The sequence below is a fragment of the Rhododendron vialii genome, chromosome 10a, assembly GCF_030253575.1.
Source record: "Rhododendron vialii isolate Sample 1 chromosome 10a, ASM3025357v1".
NCBI classification, from domain to species: domain Eukaryota; kingdom Viridiplantae; phylum Streptophyta; class Magnoliopsida; order Ericales; family Ericaceae; genus Rhododendron; species Rhododendron vialii.
This window is the reverse complement of record NC_080566.1, coordinates 36,331,634-36,351,290: the sequence shown is the minus strand read 5'-3', so window position 1 is coordinate 36,351,290 and position 19,657 is coordinate 36,331,634. Positions and strand designations below refer to the sequence as shown.

The window sequence follows — 19,657 nt, the reverse complement described above, 5'->3', positions numbered from 1 at the left end:
TGGATCAGATTATGTACATTTTCAAATTAATGGATCAAATTTAGTTTCTTTAATAAGTTGAAAATCCAAGATTGGACAAACAAATCGAAACGGAGTACTATGAAGTATTGCATGATGACTTTTCGAGTGAATATTTCTGGAAGTGGTAAATGGCATGAATAATTTTTTTTTTTTTCCTTTTTGATAAGATGGCGTGGATAAATTGGTTTAACAAGATTAATCTTTTGATCGATTAAATTTGTTTGTTTAGTGGGTTTTGAGGGTAATAAGTAGAGAGATATAGATAGAAAAAATTTATTGGAGACCGTGCCCAAGGGTTTTAAGACCCCAAAACGAACACTCATCATGATTTAAAAAATCGATCCTTGATTTTTGCGGATTTTTTTTTGAATATGAACAATACTTAAAAGAGTCCTAATCTCTATATAGTAGATTGAAAATCCGCAAGGGTTTTGATTTTAAATTTAGACCTGTCATAACTTATCTATCTATCATCTATGGGTGAATCATAAAGACTTGGAATAAAGTCTCAATCACTCATCCTGATCGATTTAGGATAAAAATAGGTTGCTGATTTTGTCACTTATTTTTTTGTTAACGTCACTCCCCTGCAAATGTATTTTTGGTGCAAAAATATACTATACTTAAAAGGGGAGTGACGTTAACAAAAAAGAGAGTGACAAAATCATTTCCCGAAAAATAACTGTACATCCTTAGAATTTGAAAAATTACATTTTAAATTTTCTGATACATGTCAACATGACACGTACTCATCAAAGCTTGAGCTCGCTTAAAATTTAATGAGTATTGCTACAGGTACCGACCGGTACCGTAGGGAAATCGTGTGTGCATATATATACTAAAATAGAGTGTTTGGATCGAGCAACCTACACGCATCGGATGCCATTGAATCTCGCGAGGGCCCCCTCGTTTTTTTTTTAAGAATTTTTGAACAGCTCGGATCGGCCTTCCAGTGGCCGGAGACGGCTCGGCGCGGCCGTCCTTACGATTTTCCTACGGTACCGGTCGGTACCTGTAGGATTTTCCAAATTTAATTAACATACCCGAACATGTTAAAATTCGACTCGGGCGAATATGCTAAATTCAACGGGGACATCAGACCCAACGGTAATGTACCTTCCCTCAAGTGTGGTCTAGTTGCAAGTTCAATTTTTTTTCAAAGGAGAAAGTTGATATCCATGTTCACAATTGGAGGGAAAAAGAAAAAAAAATCCGAATCATTGATTGTAGTATCAATAAACAATTTTGATCTAGACTGTCTCATCTAATTCAAAATTATTAAACCGAGAGAATCCGAACCCATATGGCAAGGAACATATATTAAATTCGACTTGGATCGGCTCGTCTGCAACCGCTGAAACTCCCTCCAAGTTGATCAAATTAAAAACGTCCCTCCACAGTCCACACTGGATACCGACATAGAGAGAGAGAGAGAGCAAAGCCCAACTACTATTATAATCCCAACTCACTCTGATCAAATTCCACACAGAATTGAGCAACCGTACACGGCCCAACCACCATGGAAAGATCCTCCGGCGACGGTGGCGGCGATAACCGAAAGAAGAAGGAGGAAGACGAAGAGGAGGTTGAATTATCCGTGGAGCGGATATTCGAGTCGAAGGAGGTGCCGCTGTGGCGGAGCCAGCTGACGGTCAGGGCGTTGGCGGTGAGCTTCATGCTGGGAGTGCTCTTCACGTTTATCGTGATGAAGCTGAATCTGACGACGGGGATTATTCCGTCGCTCAACGTGTCGGCCGGTCTGCTGGGGTTCTTCTTCGTCAAGACGTGGACGAAGTTTCTGGAGAAATCGGGGCTGCTTGACCAGCCGTTTACGAGGCAGGAGAATACCGTGATTCAGACCTGCGTCGTTGCTTCTTCCGGCATTGCCTTCAGCGGTATGTTCGATTTAAGCTAAGCTACTTGATTCTGAGCTCGTGTTTGTTCATTAAAAGCTTGTTCAAAATTGGTTTTTTACACAACTAAATCAAGTATGAACAATTTTAGGAAGCTCGTGAAAATTTCAAACCAAGCTTGAACAAACTACTATTTTGCTTGTTCGGCTTATACACAACAACAGCAGAATTCATGTAGTCTCCAATTATTGGGGCATGGGCAGGGAAGATTGGAGACAGACCTAATCTTTGACAATATGCACAAAGTGACTGCTTTCAAAATACCACTGAAATAGTGGCCATCCTATACCTGTTTTGCTGCGGAATTATGCCTTCAAATTAAAGCCCAATGGCATCAAATAGGGCAGGCTTGTTCGGCTTATCAAATATATAAAATGTTCAAGTTACTTGAGATCGGTTCATGGCCTGATTATAGATTGTTTGAGTCCGGCTTTGTCTTGTAAACAACCTAAGTTTTGAAGCTCGTTAAATTTTCATGCTAAGCTTGATTAACTATCTGCTCGGCTTGTTTGACTCGTTTATCACCCCTAGTTTGATTTGCTGCTATTTCTCTTATTCCTCTTCGGCTCGTCCATTTTTTTTATTTATTGGTAGTAGACACATTTGAAACATGTCGGAGCTAAGATTAAGGCTTTCGAGTTAAGGACCTTATAATTTACCCCCTCCGTCCTAAATTGATATCTCCGCTTTGTTTGGTTGACAGTTTAGTTTAGTTTAGTTTTGATAGTGGATGGAAAGAGAAATAGGGTAATGATTGGAGAGTAGGTAATAATTGGAGAGAGATAGAGAGAGATGATAAAGTAATAATTGAAAAAATAGGATAATGATTGAAAAAAGAAATAGAGTAATAATTGAAAAACAAAACTAAATTGGCAAACGAACACTACCATCATTTTTTTATATTCATGTCAATTTCAATTCCTTATATTCTATTAGTTCTATCATACAAAATTTTCAAACTCATGAAATAAATTGAAAGATGTAAGCATTGAAATTGGCATCCCATTTAGGATGGAGGGAGTAATAATTTTTAGGGAGAATTTTTCATTCTCGTTCTCAATTTCCCTTTTTTTTTTTTTTTCCCCTCTCCCGCTATCAATTCACATTTTGCTGAATTTTTATGGTTTAAAACATTTTCAGAAAACGCTTTTACATTCTTGGTCACGCTTTTGCTTTTGCTCGTGCTCGTGCTCGTGCTCGCGCACATGCATTATGTGATTTATAAGTAGTGTGTGCTTCTTAGCCTTTCGGGTTTATGTGTTTTTTTTGTTCCCTAGGAAAAGTGAAAATGTAGGCCAACTAATCCACTATTCTAGTCCTCATTTTGGAGCTTATAAAATCGGGATAAGGTCCTACGACATTTTATTTCTTCCACCATATTGTCATCATCTCTAAAATGGACATCAGCTCAGGATCAAAGGTGCAGTATGCCACCTCTTCATTCACATAAGCCCTCCTAGGTTGATTGGCTCCCTCGGCCGGGACAGTACACTGCTGTCCCTTCAAGGGACAGCAGCTCCCCCCAATCCATTTACCAATTTCCCACTAAAGCATATCTGCAATGTGCAGGGCCGACCTGATTTTTCAAGGGCCTTAACCGAAAAGTAAAAATGGGGCTCTATTTTGTTGGACTATTTTGAAGGGTACCAAAAGTAGGAACGATACAAAAAAGTAGGAAGGGCCTCTAAAATTCGTACATTTTTTGGAGGCCTAAAACGGCCGCTCCTTGAACTTTAGCTATGTGCCAGCTCTGGCAATGTGAACCTCTCATCTAACATGTGATCATGCAAAAAGTTTAGAATATTCAACAGATAAGATATTTAATTATGGAGCATGAGGCCAAAAGAGGAAAAAAGATTTCTTAACTGTTGTAACACTTACAAAATTGGAAGGGACCACAACTAGGCAACAAATTTCTTCTACAGGACCACACAATTCAAATTAATACTCTCCACCAACCGATAGTTTTAGTGTTCGTATACAAAACTGCAGTATCAAATGAAAATGAATGAAAAGCCCAAACACTTGGATCCGGGGACCCTCTGGTGCAGAGGTGCACTACGGGGGTGTAGTGCAGCATCCCAGCCATCCATATTGGCAATTAATAGTCTGGATTTTAAAAAGACTCTTCCCGGGAATAGTAGTTTCATTCTGGAAAGAGTCTTTTAACAAAATCTAATCATTGAAAACACTCACCCTGTAGTGCACCCATGCATTACAGGTCCCGGGTCCCTAAATGAAAAGTGAAAATGTAGAAATGTATGACTTGTCATCAAATTCTTATATGCAATCACCTTCCAAAATCTGTCTGTTTGACAACATTCCTTCGATTTGGGACATGCAGGAGGTTTTGGGAGTTACCTCTTTGGCATGAGTGAAGTCATTGCAAAACAGTCAACTGAAGCTAATGATGCACAAAACATAAAGAACCCAGGATTGGGGTGGATGATTGCATTTCTTTTTATTGTTAGCTTTCTTGGACTTTTTTCTATTGTTCCTCTTCGAAAGGTAACATTTGTAAACTCATAACATCGATTGCAGTATTCCTGCCAACTTCATCTTGCTTTAATCCAGGGTCGGAGTCAAGATTTTTGGTTTGTGGGGGACCGGGGGTCAAAAACTTAAACTATATTCGACTTACATCTTTCTCAAAAACCAAAGTATCATGCATCTCCGAAGCATATTCTTCACTATTTTCATTTGATCACAGATGTTTGAAATAAGTTGCAGCAAAATTAAGAGTTTTAAAGTGGAGTCAAAACAACAAATTTTGGAGATAGGATGTAACATTGTTCCGTTGGAGAATGAAAGAAAGCGAGGTTAACTGACCCCGCTTGTATCTTAATGCCTCTCTGCCCTCGCCTTAATCCCATCTGTCTCCCTCTCTTTCCTTAGATTATGATACCAATGCAACCAAATCTCATGTTTACTCTGTCACCGTTTCTGAACAACATACATTTGCAATATGTCTCAGATAATGATCATAGACTTCAAACTGATTTATCCTAGTGGCACCGCAACTGCTCACCTTATAAACAGCTTCCATACTCCTCAAGGAGCCAAGCTAGCAAAGTATGGCCTTCAAAGATTCATCTCAACATTCGATCTTGTGAAGTTTGATTAAACATGTTTTCTTTGGTTCTCATTATCTCTGCTCATCATTGCATTCTAGGAAACAAGTCAGAGCTCTAGGAAAGTTCTTCTCATTCAGCTTCTTGTGGGGCTTCTTCCAGTGGTTCTTCACTGCCGGGGATAGTTGTGGATTTGTAAACTTCCCTACGTTAGGTCTCAAAGCATATGAAAACAGGTAAGCGTGGTAACCGACTTTGATCATAATGAAGCAACACTAAATCTCTTTAATGGTTTTGTCCCCAGATTCAATCTCAAGGTGATTCACCAAAGGAAATCCTTAATCACTTCATAGTACTGCAAAAAACAAGCTCATTGTTTTCTTTGATGTCTACAATTTGGTAAATTAGCTTTGTGAAACTTGGTTTTCCTATTCAAGACTTCTGATCTTCTTGGGTTTTTGGTTATCCCAATCAAAAACAGGTTTTACTTTGATTTTTCAGCAACTTATGTCGGTGTGGGGATGATATGTCCACATCTAATCAACATATCTTTGCTAGTTGGAGGCATACTATCATGGGGTATAATGTGGCCACTTATACGAGACAAAAAGGGCCATTGGTACTCTGCAGACCTTAGCCCAAGCAGCCTCAATGGCCTTCAAGGTTACTCGGTAACTTCCTTGCCTTGTTCTAAATCCATGTCTCCATGGACTGAGTTCTGCCCGCAGTGTCTTATCAGATATGCTAATACCCTGACAAATTACGTTTTGGAATGTTCAGACCGATATATGGTACAACTGTATTACAAAGCGCGAAGTTTTCGTTTTGTTTTTCATCTGCATTTCCCTAGAAGAAGAAAATAAGTTTAACAGAGTAATAATCTAGAGAGAGTGAAGCTTTAGAAAGTCCAATGCACAAAATTTCTAAATGAATAATTAGAAGACAAAATTACTTTATTGTAGTTGTCGTTTACCACTTCAAGTAAGTTCATTCTAATACTGTAGTTTATGATAGCCCACCTCGACCATACCACTATACAGAAAACGTTACTAGAATGATCTACTTTCAGGTAACATAGGCCGTGATTATAACCCTTTTTCAGTCTTTCCTTTTCCATAGCTCTTCATAGGAATAGCGATGATCCTTGGTGATGGGCTCTACAACTTCACCAAAGTTCTTGGTCACACTCTATTCGGTTTATATCGCAAACTCACCACGAAAGACCCCGGAAGTGTCCTCCCAGTTGGCACTTGCTCCCCTACACCAAATTCATCCATCTCCTATGATGACCAGCGGAGGACACAACTATTTCTCAAGGACGAAATCCCAACTTGTTTTGCAGTTGTCGGGTATGTTGGTATAGCCATTATATCTTCCGCAACACTACCGCATATTTTCCCACCACTCAAATGGTATTATATCGTGGTTATCTACCTATGTGCCCCTACACTAGCCTTTTGCAATGCTTATGGTTCTGGACTTACGGACTGGTCCTTGGCACCCACCTATGGAACATTGGCGACTTTCACAATTGGGGCATGGGCAGGATCCTCTCATGGTGGGGTCCTTGCCGGTTTGGCCGCTTGTGGGGTCATGCTGAACATCGTCTCAACTGCATCGGATCTAATGCAGGATTTCAAAACCGGGTACATGACCATGGCGTCACCCCGGTCCATGTTTGTCAGCCAAGTCATTGGAACCGCAATGGGTTGCGTTATTTCTCCTTGTGTGTTTTGGCTCTTTGTCAAGGCTTTTCATGATCTGGGGGTCCCTGGCTCAGCATATCCTGGCCCTTATGCTGCTGTTGCTCGCAACATGTCAATACTAGGGGTTGAAGGTTTCTCAGCTTTGCCAAAGCATTGCCTCACACTTTGCTATGTTTTCTTTATCGGGGCTGTGGTTATCAATGCTATTAGAGATGCCGTGGGAAAGGACATAGCGAAGTACATCCCTATTCCTATGGCTATGGCAATACCCTTTTATCTGGGATCTTATTTTGCTATCGATATGTGTCTTGGGAGCTTGATCCTGTTCATCTGGGGGAAGATAGACAAGGCCAAGGCAGATGCATTTGGACCTGCCGTGGCTTCTGGGTTGATTTGTGGGGAGGGGATATGGACTTTGCCTAGTTCGATTCTGGCATTGGCGGGTGTACAACCACCTATATGCATGAAGTTTCTGGCAAGGAAGACAAACGCTAAGGTTGATGCTTTCTTGGGTTCTTAAGGCTTCCCAACTAGCTTTCAGCAAGTATGGCCTCCTGTGCCAGGTTTCCTTTTATCTTCTTCTTAAGTTCCACTTCTTTCTTGCATCTCTCCTTTTTTTTTATTATGGGTGTTGTGTATCCATTTGAAGTCTGTAGAGTATGTACTTGTCTATGACACACTAGCTTGTTCCACCCCCATTTCTCGGGTCGTTTTAATCTCTGTAATATTTTTCTGAGATTAATAAAATTTCTTTTTAGCTGCTCAAAAAAACCTTGTTCCATTCCCACAAACCGTTTCTAATGACATTATCATGAAATTGCAACTTGTTTTTCAGATCTTTCTGTCAAGTATGAGGTAATGTTGCTATCAATTTCCACAGCAGAAGGAAGAAAACTAAAGCGGTTAAACCTCAGACAAAGTACCCCATTTATACTGGGTCACTATACTGTATACATATGTGTTGCCATTGGCATTACATTTCTCTATGACTGTACATTTAGAAGGTTGATTTAAGCTTCAATCAGCTCTCGGATCGATTTCCTGTTCACATTTTCCGAAGGTATATCAGTAAATTCCGACAGGATTGCTCTAAATTCATCCCCGGTGATTGTTTCCTTGTCTACCAACAGTTCCACCAGCTTATCCATTGCCTCCCTGTTGTTCCTTATATGGGTCTTAGCAACTTCATAGGCGTTGTCAATGATCTTGTGTACCGATGTGTCGATGTCTTCGGCCAGTTTTTCTGACATTGAATTTCTTGCTAACATTCTCAGTACTACATCACCGGCTTGTACTGCTGGACCAGTCAATGCCCATGGCCCAATCTCAGACATTCCAAACATTGTTACCATCTGGAGTGAAAAAGGAAAAACCCATCACCTCAGTACAATAACTCAGATGGGGCCACACAACACTAGGTTGGGGAAATTAAGAAAACGATTTAAAATCGTTGGCATATTTATATTTATCAAAAAAATTAGTGGAGCAACGCTGATAAACTCTTCTTAACTATAGGGAACAAAAAAGAAATTTTGGCATATTGTTTCTGCCAATTGGCTTGAAAATTATACATCATGCCCGCTAAAAGTGGCCTTATCGAGCCAATCCTTTGGCTTAGAAAAAGTAGTTGTTGAACCCGGCCAAATTGGTTCTGAAGTTTCAAATGAAGCATACCTGTCTGGCTATCTGAGTGATCTGTAGCAAGTCCCCAGCTGCACCGGTAGTAATTTCCGGTTCGCCAAAAATTACTTCTTCGGCTGCCCTACCTCCCAAACCTCCAACTATTCTAGCAAACAGTTGGTGCTTGGAGATGAGGGATGGGTCTTCGCCGGGCAAGAACCACGTTAAACCACGGGCTTGGCCTCGAGGAATCAGGGTGACTTTTTGGACCGGGTCATGGCCTGGAGTCAATGTCCTGCAATAAGCAGAGCGCAGAACAATGATCTATAACCACTGATGTTTCAAAAATGTCCAAAATACCTAAGGCATTCCTTTGAAACTAGCTGCCTCTTGAAATCATAAAACACAGAAGATTGCACCTTTGCTAGTATTTTTGTAGATACAAGGTAGATAGAATGATACCGACTCTCATCATTCGGAAGAAAACATATAAACCAAAAGAAAAATGTGTTGATGTAAACTTACGCGCAAATGGCATGCCCGATTTCATGATAAGCCACTAAAATCTTGTTCTTCCCATCTGTCATCTTGGTTCCCTCCATTCCTGCCACAATCCGATCGATCGAGTCATCAATCTCCTTCGACGTGATCGTATCTTTACCTCTCCGACCGGCAAGAATGGCAGCCTCATTCATGAGGTTTGCTAGATCAGCACCACTGAACCCTGGTGTTCTCATGGCAATGACACTTAGAGAGACATCCTTGTCTAGCTTCTTGTTTTTGCTATGTACTTGTAATATTTCTTCTCTTCCTCTTACATCAGGTAGTCCAACACTAACCTGCTTAGTTTAAACCTAAGTAAGTCATTTCCTTCAAAGATGGATTCGGATGAATGTTGGAGCTGAAACCTTTTATAGCATGTCAATACTAAAGCGACCGATTTTCAACATTCTGCAACTATAATCGATGCATTATCTAGGCTTGATAGTACTAAGGATAAGATAGAGTTGACTTTACTAAAAGGGCACTTCTAGCATATGTTGGCAGCTCAGGTATAAAATCAGCAGTGCTTTAGGACCTCATGTTGAACGACTAAGTGACAACATGTTTAATGAAATTTTTGGCTGAGATGAGGATGTTTTGATGGATGTGTGGTAAGACAAGTACGTATAAAACTTTGGCCGTGTGATACGAGTACCAGTTGAGGATCAGGTGAGAGAGAACAGACTAAGATGGTTTCATCATTTACAACAAAAGCCGGGAGATGCAATGGTTTATAGGAGTGACAAGATTACCGTAATGCAAATGCTAGAAGAATGGCAAGATATAAACTGATATGAATAATACTAGTTTTGTATGCGCCTAAAGAGAATGAGTAGTAATAATTATAGTCAATCCATAATCTACTAGGACATGAGGATTATTAGCTTGTTTGGTTTGCAAGTGTAAGCAATTGCAATAGAAACTGACCTGCCTGTCAAACCTGCCTGGCCTAAGCAAAGCTTGATCAAGAATTTCAGGCCTATTAGTTGCAGCAATGACAATGACTCCACTGTTTCCACTAAACCCATCCATTTCAGTGAGCAGCTGGTTAAGTGTTTGCTCCCTCTCATCATACCCTCCCCCAATACCAGTCCCTCTCTGCCTCCCAACAGCATCTATCTCATCAATGAAAACCAAGCACGGCGAATTTGCCTTGGCCTTGTTGAATAAGTCCCTCACCCTTGATGCCCCTACTCCCACAAACATCTCAATGAACTCTGAACCGGAGAGTGAGAAGAAAGGTACACCGGCTTCTCCAGCAATGGCCTTGGCCAGTAGAGTCTTTCCGGTACCAGGAGGCCCTACTAGTAGTACTCCTTTTGGAATCCTTGCCCCTACTGCAGCAAATTTCTCTGGAGTTTTCAGGAACTCAACAATCTCTTGGAAGTCTTGCTTTGCTTCATCAACTCCAGCCACATCGTCAAAGGTTATTCCAGTGTTTGGTTCCATTTGAAATTTGGCTTTGCTCCTGTATGTCATCAAGTATTTGCTTTAGTGTAACTTTACATCTGTGCATGAGGCTCCCGTTAGTAAGGGGACTAAGAAACCTTACCCTGTGAAGTGGTTGTTTTCGTGTTTCACTGATATACAGGCTTAAGAGCTTCAATTAGTAGCACTCAAGAGTTGAGGGTGGGTGTGAAATACTCAGATTTATGAAGGGATTTCCAGAGGGAAAATCAAATGATACGGAAGCTAAAGAAATAAATTGAACTTCTTTTCATTTGTCTTTCCATAAACCTCTCCACGAATCCATGATTATGTCAGGGAGGAATTGAGAGGTCAAAACTTTAGCAGAGACCCTTTTTGCTGTATCACACCAAATTGGCATGCACTTGAGCAAAGTTTAGTTTAGCTCTCAAATCTTGATCAGTTGCTTTTAGTATTGTAGTGGAATTGATCTATTAATTTTCCAGAGTAAAAACCCCATGTCAAAATACGCAAAAAAATAGCTTTCCTTGGTCTAACTAACTAGAACTAGTAGTTTTTTTTTTCCTTTTTGATAAATGGGTGTCCGGGCCATCTTACATGCGTACCTTGACTAATCCCAGGGCTAGGCAAACTTCCGATGAGGGGGTGGGGTGGCATGGGCCACCCCCTGTTTCTTGAATAGTGCTAATTTATACTTATGTATTAGGCGCTTATCGGTACCCAAACAAATTGATTTTTCACTCAAATGATGAAAAAACAGTGATTTAAAAGATGAATGGTTCAGATCCTAAGGAGTTTTTGCTGGCGGTGGAATACTAAAACTGGTAGTTCCATTGTTGGATCAATAGTTCGGGGACTCTCAGCTTAATCTGTTGGATTTTTCAAGAATATATAGTGGGGGATAATGTTAGTTTCAGCATACCTTCCTAGTCCAAAAGGCAAGCCAGGCCCTCCAGGAGTATTTGAAGAAGAACTCCTCAGAAGCAAAGCACCAAGGAATATCAATGGAAAAGCCAAATTCCCCAGCAAATCCAGTACTGCATCCACCATGTTGACTTCCATTGGATGAGCAGCAAAATCCACATTCTTCTCCTTCATTTTCCTTAAAAGTTCTTGTGGCAATCCAGGTAACTGTACTTTAACCCTCTGGATTTTGTTAAGTGTGGGATTGAAAACTTCCACTATCGCCACGGACCCGTTTTGGAACAAGTCCACTTTTCTCACAGCACCCTCATCCAAGTACTGTAAGAATCTCGAGTACGAGAGTCTAGTCGAAGTTGGTTCGATTGGGCTCTCTGGTTCAGCCCTTGCCGGCTGAGAAAGAGTCCCACAAACAAGGCTCAAACCAGTGGAACTCAGTAGGTTTCTCTTGCTAATTTTGATGTTTAGAGGTGATTTCTGATTTGGGTTTTCTCTGTTTATGGTTTTTGGGAGGGGGGTTTCCTTTGGGAGGTCTTGGGATTTGCAGATGGGGAGGTGGGAAAGAGATGTAGATAGGGCAGGTGACATTTTTGTTTGCAAAACTACAAGTGGTGGAATTTCAGTTTTGGGTTAGTGATGAATGAATGAGATGAGTGTGGTTTTTCTTCTGCTTGGGGCAGTTGATGGTAGTTTGACAATTTTGGAGGGAATGCTAGAAAGCAGTTTAAATAGTAGTAGAGGAATGTGTTGCTTCTAGTGCTTTCTGTTTTTTGGCTTTTTCCACTGGATTTTTGCATTTATATGACTATCCACTTCATTCCTGAAGGCTCCAGATTGATATAGTTCGTGCGGAACGAACTTACAAAGTCCTGGACTAATGAGTCCGAAGGGTTAGTCCGGTTGGTTGGTGGGTTTGATCTCCATGTAATTGATTTTCGATTTTTTTGTTCAGGCTACAAGAAAATAATTTCATGTGAGTGTTCTAGTCTCAGCGTTGATGGTTTGTCTTTGACCGGACCAGAGAGAGGATTAGACAAGATACGCGTAAGCTGACCCGAATGTCGAACCTGAAAAAAATGTCATGGACTAATAGTAATGGACACAGTAATTCTCCCCCTCTCTATCTCTAACCATACAATTGGAGGAAAGCAGTCTCTTTTATTTAGTTGTAAGTTTGTAACCATACAATTGTGTGGAAGATAATGAACAAGAGTGGACTTTTCCCTTGTCAAGATTCATGATCTGAAGAAGCATATCCTAAGGCTTTCTTTGGATAAATAATCTATTTGGATTATTCTTTTGTCATTATCCAAACTTTTTTTGCATTTGTTAATTTTTCGTTAATTTTTTGTGGATTATTGCTTCGTCATAACTAGAGGAATTTTAAAAGTAAAAAATTACGATCGAAACCTAAATTTTTTTAAATAAAGACAACAATAAGCCAATAAACTAATTTTTTCGTCTTTATTTAAAAAAAAAATTGACATTCAATGTTAATTTTTTACTTTTTAGATTTCTATCGTCGTGACAACACAATAATCTACAAAAAAAATCAACGCAAAACAAACAAATGCAAAAAAAAATTAAATAAGAAAAAAAAGCCATTTATTTAGCTAAAATAGGTAAGTGACTCCACATATGCTAGTACTTGCCACAGTTGTGTTTAGGCTGTTAGCATTGGCCTCGTCTTTACAGGCTTGTTGAGCATCTACCTGATAGGGGTGTGCAAAAAAAACCGAGACCCGACCCGAAGGGTTTTGGGCGGGGCCAAACATGTGGTTCGGTCGGGTACGGGTGCAATTTTCCAAAAAAACCAGTTTTCGGTTCGGGGCTCGGGGTGATGTTTTTTCTTACCCGACCAAACCCGACCAACCCGACCAAAAAGCAAAGGAATTCATATAGTTTACTTCGGTTTTGGTCGGACCCGACCCGACTCGACCAAAAAAATCGGTTACACGGACGGGTATCCCCCCTCCTTCGGTTCGGGTTCGGGTTCCAAAAAAGTGACACCCGACTGGTCGGGTTGGGTTCGGATTCGGGGCCGAACCCGCCCCGTCCGACCCGTGCCCACCCCTAATCTACCATCCCTCTCTATTTGCCCATAATGGAGAATGGTTTCTCAAAAAATGGAGAACGAATGCACCCGTACGGCCGTACCCATCTCTATTTGCAGGAAACACATTAGTTGACACACAAATATATACCGTATTAATAATGTGATGTAGGACAAAAATGTAGAGTTTTTGTATTTTATTTTTATTGTTTTAGAATAAGATTTTGGCTAGGAAGATTTTCGTTTAGGTTAGAATTATAAACTTTCCATATTCAGTTTGATTTTGATTTCTACCTTTATTAGGATTCTTGGTCTATAAGAATTAGGATTTTATTTTAATTAATTAGGAATTATCTTTTATTTAATGCCGCTTGTTTTGGCATGATTTATTATTTCTTTTACAATAGGATTTCTAGGGTTAGGGTCTTATAAAAAGGGCTGTAACCTATTCAATTATAAAAACTTTTATAGCTTATTATCAATAATATTCAGACTTTGTCTTTTTCTCTTGAAGATTCAAGAACTGCTCGTGGCTACGAGTACCTATCATTCGTTTGATTAGTACGTAACTAATCTCTTTGTTAATTCCGCTGCGTCAAGTGGTATCAGAGCAAGGCTTTACCTGGTTCGATGGCACCAAACATAGAAGAAGACACACCCATTGACGTTGGTCGTGGGCTTACTGACCTAAGGAGGATGATGGAGGATAACCGAACACAGTTGCAGGATCGAAGCACTCTATTAGCCGAGATCCGTCAAGATACTCGCACTCAGTTCGCAGAGATCCGTGAGTTGCTGCAGGGGTTAACTCTACAAAATTGCCAAAGGCCAGAAAGGGTTGAGAAGGATCGCACGTTGGGATTTGCCCATCGCCAACCTCCTAACCAGAATAGGAACTGCGTTGAGGGATTTGCCTGCAACCAACCTATTCACCAAAACGTCTCCGGAGGATATTCTTATTATCACTACGATACTATGAATAAATTTGAAGGCGAGCTATTCGAGAACCATGATGATTATCAGTCGATGAAGCGGCAACCAAATTTCAGGTATTATAATAATTTACCTAAATTTAGTGGTTCTGAATATTTTGAGGATATTCTAGATTGGATACTTAATCTTGAGGATGCTTTTGAGTATATGAAAATCTCGAATGGAGAAAAGTGGAAGTACGTGTTGTTAAAGCTTACAGGTCCAGCCCTAGATTGGTGGTTAGACTTGCAATCTTCGCGAGATCAACAGAACAAACGCCATATTTTTGCATGGTTAAGAATAAAAAAATGTCTGATGGTGAGATTTTTGCCGCATAATTATAAACAATTATTGGATGAAAAGTACGAATCAAATCAACAGAATACAACTACTCTTGCCAAAGATGTGATTGAAGAAATTGATAAGGCGGTCATAGAGGGAGTTGATGGTAAAAAAGTTGAAACAGAAGTTGGCGACCAAGTTGTTAAGGACCAAAACAATTATCCATTGAAGATGGTTGATACTAAAATATGTGTTAAAGAGGAGCCGAGCTCACTTCAAGTGGATCATGTTGACCTCGACAATTGGGTTTTGCTGACTAAGGATGATTTTACCAAAAACATCCCAAGTAATATTAGAGAGAAAGAGGATGGGGGGAAAGAAGAGATGTTTGTTGATAGCCCAGATGAGTTAATTCTTTTTGTTGCTAATTGGGAAGCAATGACTCCTGAAATTGAAGAGAGTTCGGAGGAAAGAGATGATAGGCGGGATGCGGGGGTACATGAGTCAACCAATGGGCATCACTTCAAAGCTCTTATCGGTCAACATTCATCACTTGAGGGGAATATCAGTGGTCTAGTTGATGGACCTCATGAACAAGAAAATCAACAAAGCCCGACTAGCAATACAGAACTATTGGCTGATACTAGTCAAGAAAGGACTCGTGATGGTGAAGATGGCAATGGTGAAGTTTTAGAATTGAAGGCACATGACTTGTCTGTTTTTAATCTAGCAACTTCTGATCCTTGCATAGCCGACTGCAAAGGTGATGTTCCACTTACTTTAGGGACATCGAAGGAATCGGAACTAAATCAAGCTCAAGATAATTTGCAACATCAACATAATGCTCATTTATTAGATTTTCTTGGAGTGCATCAATTTGCTTGGGTTCTCAACATTCGTCTAGTGAATCTTGTCAACAAATTGAAGCATGAAGAGAAAAGATCATTGCATGAACACTTTTCTTTGAATGATTTTTGGAAGACAAGCGAGAGGTTGAAGTATTCCAAATACCTATTTCTTTGGAAGGGAAGGTGGCAAGTTTCTAATGAGAACTCGAGGGCGAGTTCTTTTGAAGAAAATGAGACTGATGTAGGACAAAAATGTAGAGTTTTTGTATTTTATTTTTATTGTTTTAGAATAAGATTTTGGCTAGGAAGATTTTCGTTTAGGTTAGAATTATAAACTTTCCATATTCAGTTTGATTTTGATTTCTACCTTTATTAGGATTCTTGGTCTATAAGAATTAGGATTTTATTTTAATTAATTAGGAATTATCTTTTATTTAATGCCGCTTGTTTTGGCATGATTTATTATTTCTTTTACAATAGGATTTCTAGGGTTAGGGTCTTATAAAAAGGGCTGTAACCTATTCAATTATAAAAACTTTTATAGCTTATTATCAATAATATTCAGACTTTGTCTTTTTCTCTTGAAGATTCAAGAACTGCTCGTGGCTACGAGTACCTATCATTCGTTTGATTAGTACGTAACTAATCTCTTTGTTAATTCCGCTGCGTCATAATGAACAAATAAATTAAGACACATGAAATACTCCCTCCGTCCCATAATGTTTGGCACTTTCATTATTCCAGCCTTATGAGAAAATTAACTATATCTTTTAATCTATAATTTTTTTTATAAGCAATATAAATCTTGTTTGATAGAATTTCATTTATTCTATTAAACAAAGTTCAAAAAATCGCCTAAAATATTATGGATTGAAAGATATATGCAATTTAAAAATGACACGCATTCCTGAAAATGCCCAACATTATGAGACGAAGGAAGTATAGTTTTACAAAATCGAGTGAGGACCGTGCCCCACACAAGACCCCACATAGGTCCATCCTTGCCCAAAATCGTGCAGCAATATCACAAAGAGCCCTAATCAAGTTGCAGCCTCTCTCTCTCTAGTACTTCCTAGCCCTAGCCCCCTCCATCCCTCCCACTAGGGTTTCCAACTCTATGATGAGCGTTTTTTATTAACGTTTCTTCTGCCTCCCCTTTTACATCTCCGTCGAACTCTTCCGCCGTTCTCTTTTCACCGTCTCCTCTTCGTCTCACCTCTCTTTGGCCGCCTATGTCGCCGCCATCAAACAGATCCTCGTGTGTAACTTCTTCCTTGACATTCCGAAGCCCTCGATTGGCTTGAAGCCGTCTGCAGCCAGGACCCCGTCCAGATCTAGCCACGACGCCTTGCTATAAATGTTCCGGCGACTAGAGGGATCGGGTCGCAAAGTCCGAAGTCAAGAGGTTGGAGAACAGGGTCCGATCTGGAGTTGATTTGGAGAAGGGAAGGTTGGGTTGTCTGATCCGATAACGCCGGTGGTTTTCTTTTTTTTTTTCTAGTTTTTTGTTCTCTCCTTCGAGGGTCTTCCTAACCCTTTTGGGTGTGGTGTGTTTTTCTTTTTTTGATGTTGGATGCGTACAACCAACATAACGGTTGTGCGCCTAATTCTGACCGTCTAGATGTATTTGGACGGTCTAGATTTTAAAAAAACTCTTCCAAAAAAAAGTTTAACTTTTCCATAGAAGAATTTGAATGAATCCTGACAATTTATTACAGCAATGGACGGCTAGAGATTGGTTGTGTAACAGTGTTTTACGCAACCGTTGTGTTAGTATAATTTTTTGTGTGCGGTATTGTATCTCGGTGGCCTTTGTAAGGAGTTTTGGGATGTAGGTTTTTCTTTGTCGGAGCCTATTCGCCTAATTGGCTATTAGGAAAAAAAAAAGTTGCAGACATTTGCGTCAGCGAGACCAATAATGCAGAATCTTTTTTTTGTTTTTGTATTTTTGGTTGTTGCTCGGGGAAATCTAATAAATTCAGATATCCATAATTAAGAGTTCGGATCCCCAGTCCGACTCTCATTAGGATAGAGGTATGTCCAATCCTTCTCGACCGTTGATCTCGAAAACGGTTGAGATGAGCCGAACACTTTTTGTAGCAAAATGATGTCGTTTTGGCACAAAAAGTTTTCGGCTCATCTCAACCGTTGATTTATGAGACCAATGGCCTAGAAGAGTCGGACAGGCCTCTGTCCGGATGGGAGTCGGACTGGGGATCTCCTTCGCATAATTAAGGTGTTGGGTTTGACGCGAAATGGGCTACGAGCGTAAGGAGATCTCATGTCTGACTCCTATCCAAACAAGAGACTATCCGATTCTTTTCGGCCGTTAATCTCGCAAATCAACGACTGAGATGAATCGGACATGCCTCTGTCTAGATGGGAGTCTGACAAGGGATCCGATCTCGCTACATGCTTGCTTGCTCCTCGAGACACACACCTCAACAGCACAAGAGATACTCTGTTTCCTGATGCTTCTTCCCAATCAATCACTTTGCGGATCAAAAAAAAAAAAATCAATCACTTCTTCTTCTTTTTTTCTCCCAGACGGTTGGGATTTTCAAACCAGTTTACGCGTATTAGCAAAAAAAAGAAGAAAGGGCCATGATTTTCTATGTTCGTTTTTGGCAAACCCGATGATGCGTGTGTTCTTTATATTGGAAATCCGAGGCCAATTTTAACTAATTTTATCATTGGTTCAGTTAAAGACCGACCATCTACTGGAACTATAAAATCGTATTTTTTTCATCCCTTTTTAATGTTTCGCCTTGTAATTTTAATTTATTAAGAAAATATCATCATTAAACATTTCACATCAATTTTTACCTCTATTTTCTTTATTTACTCTTTATGGAGACATCATTACACTTTTATTCAGTAACTTTTCAAAATGGAATATACTTTTGGGGGTAAAATGAAAAATGTACCAACTTTTACCCACTAACTTTACAAAATTGACACTTATTAAGGGACAATCCAAAATAAAATATTGAACTTTAAAAAAGAAACGGAGAGAATATTTTATTGGGACCGCATCACACTGGAACTAATCAAGTGGTTGGTGGAAATAAACTCATCAACCAATTGAATTTCAACCGTTGTAACCTCAGGCTCCCAATCAATCACTACTGCCGAAGAAAGATTTCACAAATAGAAACACAATAGGACCACGGCTTTGAAGGCAGCTGTGACTATGGTGTAGGTCAATAACGGGGCTATTAAATTGGTCGGAATCGTTTATTTTCTTAAGCTCGTTTAATTTATTGTCGGTATAAAAAATAGAGCTAATCGGACGTCAATTGATGCATAATTGGAATACATATTTAAATGAGAAAATTTGAATGATTAAAATTCCTATGAAATTAATTTCCAAGTTCATGTGTTTGATACATACATTTGCCAATCAATGTCTCTCTTTAAATAAATTAAATTTGGGTATGGTTGAACACTTGAAGGGGCAGAGAATAATTTTGATGATCTTATCGAAAACTTTTTAAAATCTGGAGAAGGATCCAATAAATGGAGCATAACGGCAACTGTTTGTGAAACTCCACCATCGCAATGCGAATTCGTATAGAGACTCATCTATATAACTCATAAGAGAAGTGTGGTAAAAGAGTCGAGCAGTTAGTTGTTTAAATTTGGTTTGAAAATTGAATGAGCTTCGAAACATGTTCAAGCTTAGCTTATTTATGAGGACGGAGCGACTTCGAAGAGGTTTAATTAAATTAAACAAGAGCTGATCTCGAATAACTTGAAGTTCTTCTACATCATAAGCCGGGAAAAATTGAGTTTGGTCAAACTTGATTTGAAAGTTTAACATGATTAAAATGTTCAAGCCTAACAAATGTTTTTAGGGTAAAAAATACTCGTTTCCGAAACTGCCGTTGATTTTTATTTTTATTTTTTGCACTTTATTTGTTGTTTTAGTTGTAATTTTTTTTGAATTAATATAATTGGAATGATCTTTTCACTCTAAAAAAAAACAACAAAAGGAAATTGATTTTAGTACTCCAAAAATTGATGGAGGGGTTTCAAAACGATGTCCTTTTGTGTATCAATACAGTTCAATTTTGAATCTTCTCTATCAATTTTTGGAGTGCCAAAATTACAATTCAAAATAAAAATAGATAGAAGCTCCATGAATTGGTTATTTACATATGTGCATAATCACACCCATCCGTTTCAGCAATCAATGATTGAGATATACTTTTAAACTATTACAGGTAATAAATATCTTTTCACGGCAATAATTTATTTTTAATTCAAACCGTTTAAA

The 19,657-nt window shown here is 39.3% G+C and overlaps 2 protein-coding genes across 4 annotated transcripts; one reads left to right on the top strand and one right to left on the bottom strand.

Annotated features, from left to right (window-relative positions):
- The first annotated feature begins 1,314 nt into the window (after positions 1-1,314).
- Positions 1,315-7,482, top strand: LOC131302723 (probable metal-nicotianamine transporter YSL7). 3 transcript variants are annotated; one of them, XM_058329519.1, is made up of 6 exons: positions 1,315-1,916; positions 4,279-4,442; positions 4,909-5,006; positions 5,107-5,241; positions 5,487-5,676; positions 6,125-7,482. In XM_058329519.1, exons 1-6 carry the CDS (start codon positions 1,541-1,543, stop codon positions 7,229-7,231), a joined length of 2,070 nt encoding a protein of 689 aa, XP_058185502.1. In that variant the 5' UTR covers positions 1,315-1,540; the 3' UTR covers positions 7,232-7,482. The 3 variants fall into 3 exon arrangements, with proteins under 3 accessions (XP_058185502.1, XP_058185504.1, XP_058185503.1); XM_058329521.1 differs by lacking the exons at positions 1,315-1,916; positions 4,279-4,442; positions 4,909-5,006; positions 5,487-5,676; XM_058329520.1 differs by lacking the exons at positions 1,315-1,916; positions 4,279-4,442; positions 4,909-5,006; positions 5,107-5,241 and having other exon boundaries at positions 5,535-5,676; positions 6,108-7,482.
- Positions 7,017-12,015, bottom strand: LOC131302724 (ATP-dependent zinc metalloprotease FTSH 6, chloroplastic-like). The gene is made up of 5 exons (XM_058329522.1): positions 11,225-12,015; positions 9,802-10,342; positions 8,857-9,170; positions 8,386-8,626; positions 7,017-8,063 (listed from the first exon to the last, which is right to left on the bottom strand). Exons 1-5 carry the CDS (start codon positions 11,809-11,811, stop codon positions 7,722-7,724), a joined length of 2,025 nt encoding a protein of 674 aa, XP_058185505.1. The 5' UTR covers positions 11,812-12,015; the 3' UTR covers positions 7,017-7,721.
- Between the last annotated feature and the right edge of the window lie 7,642 nt (positions 12,016-19,657).

What these genes read in the sequence shown, in the direction of transcription:
- LOC131302723 (XM_058329519.1), top strand. Translation starts at nt 1,541, where the DNA reads ATGGAAAGATCCTCCGGCGACGGTGGCGGCGATAACCGAAAGAAGAAG. An exon ending in TTCCGGCATTGCCTTCAGCG is followed by an intron (nt 1,917 to 4,278) that starts GTATGTTCGATT and finishes TGGGACATGCAG; the next exon opens with GAGGTTTTGGGAGTTACCTC. An exon ending in CTATTGTTCCTCTTCGAAAG is followed by an intron (nt 4,443 to 4,908) that starts GTAACATTTGTA and finishes AATATGTCTCAG; the next exon opens with ATAATGATCATAGACTTCAA.
- LOC131302724 (XM_058329522.1), bottom strand. Translation starts at nt 11,811, where the DNA reads ATGTCACCTGCCCTATCTACATCTCTTTCCCACCTCCCCATCTGCAAA. An exon ending in CAGGCAGGTTTGACAGGCAG is followed by an intron (nt 9,171 to 9,801) that starts GTCAGTTTCTAT and finishes TAAACTAAGCAG; the next exon opens with GTTAGTGTTGGACTACCTGA. An exon ending in ATCGGGCATGCCATTTGCGC is followed by an intron (nt 8,627 to 8,856) that starts GTAAGTTTACAT and finishes TGCTTATTGCAG; the next exon opens with GACATTGACTCCAGGCCATG.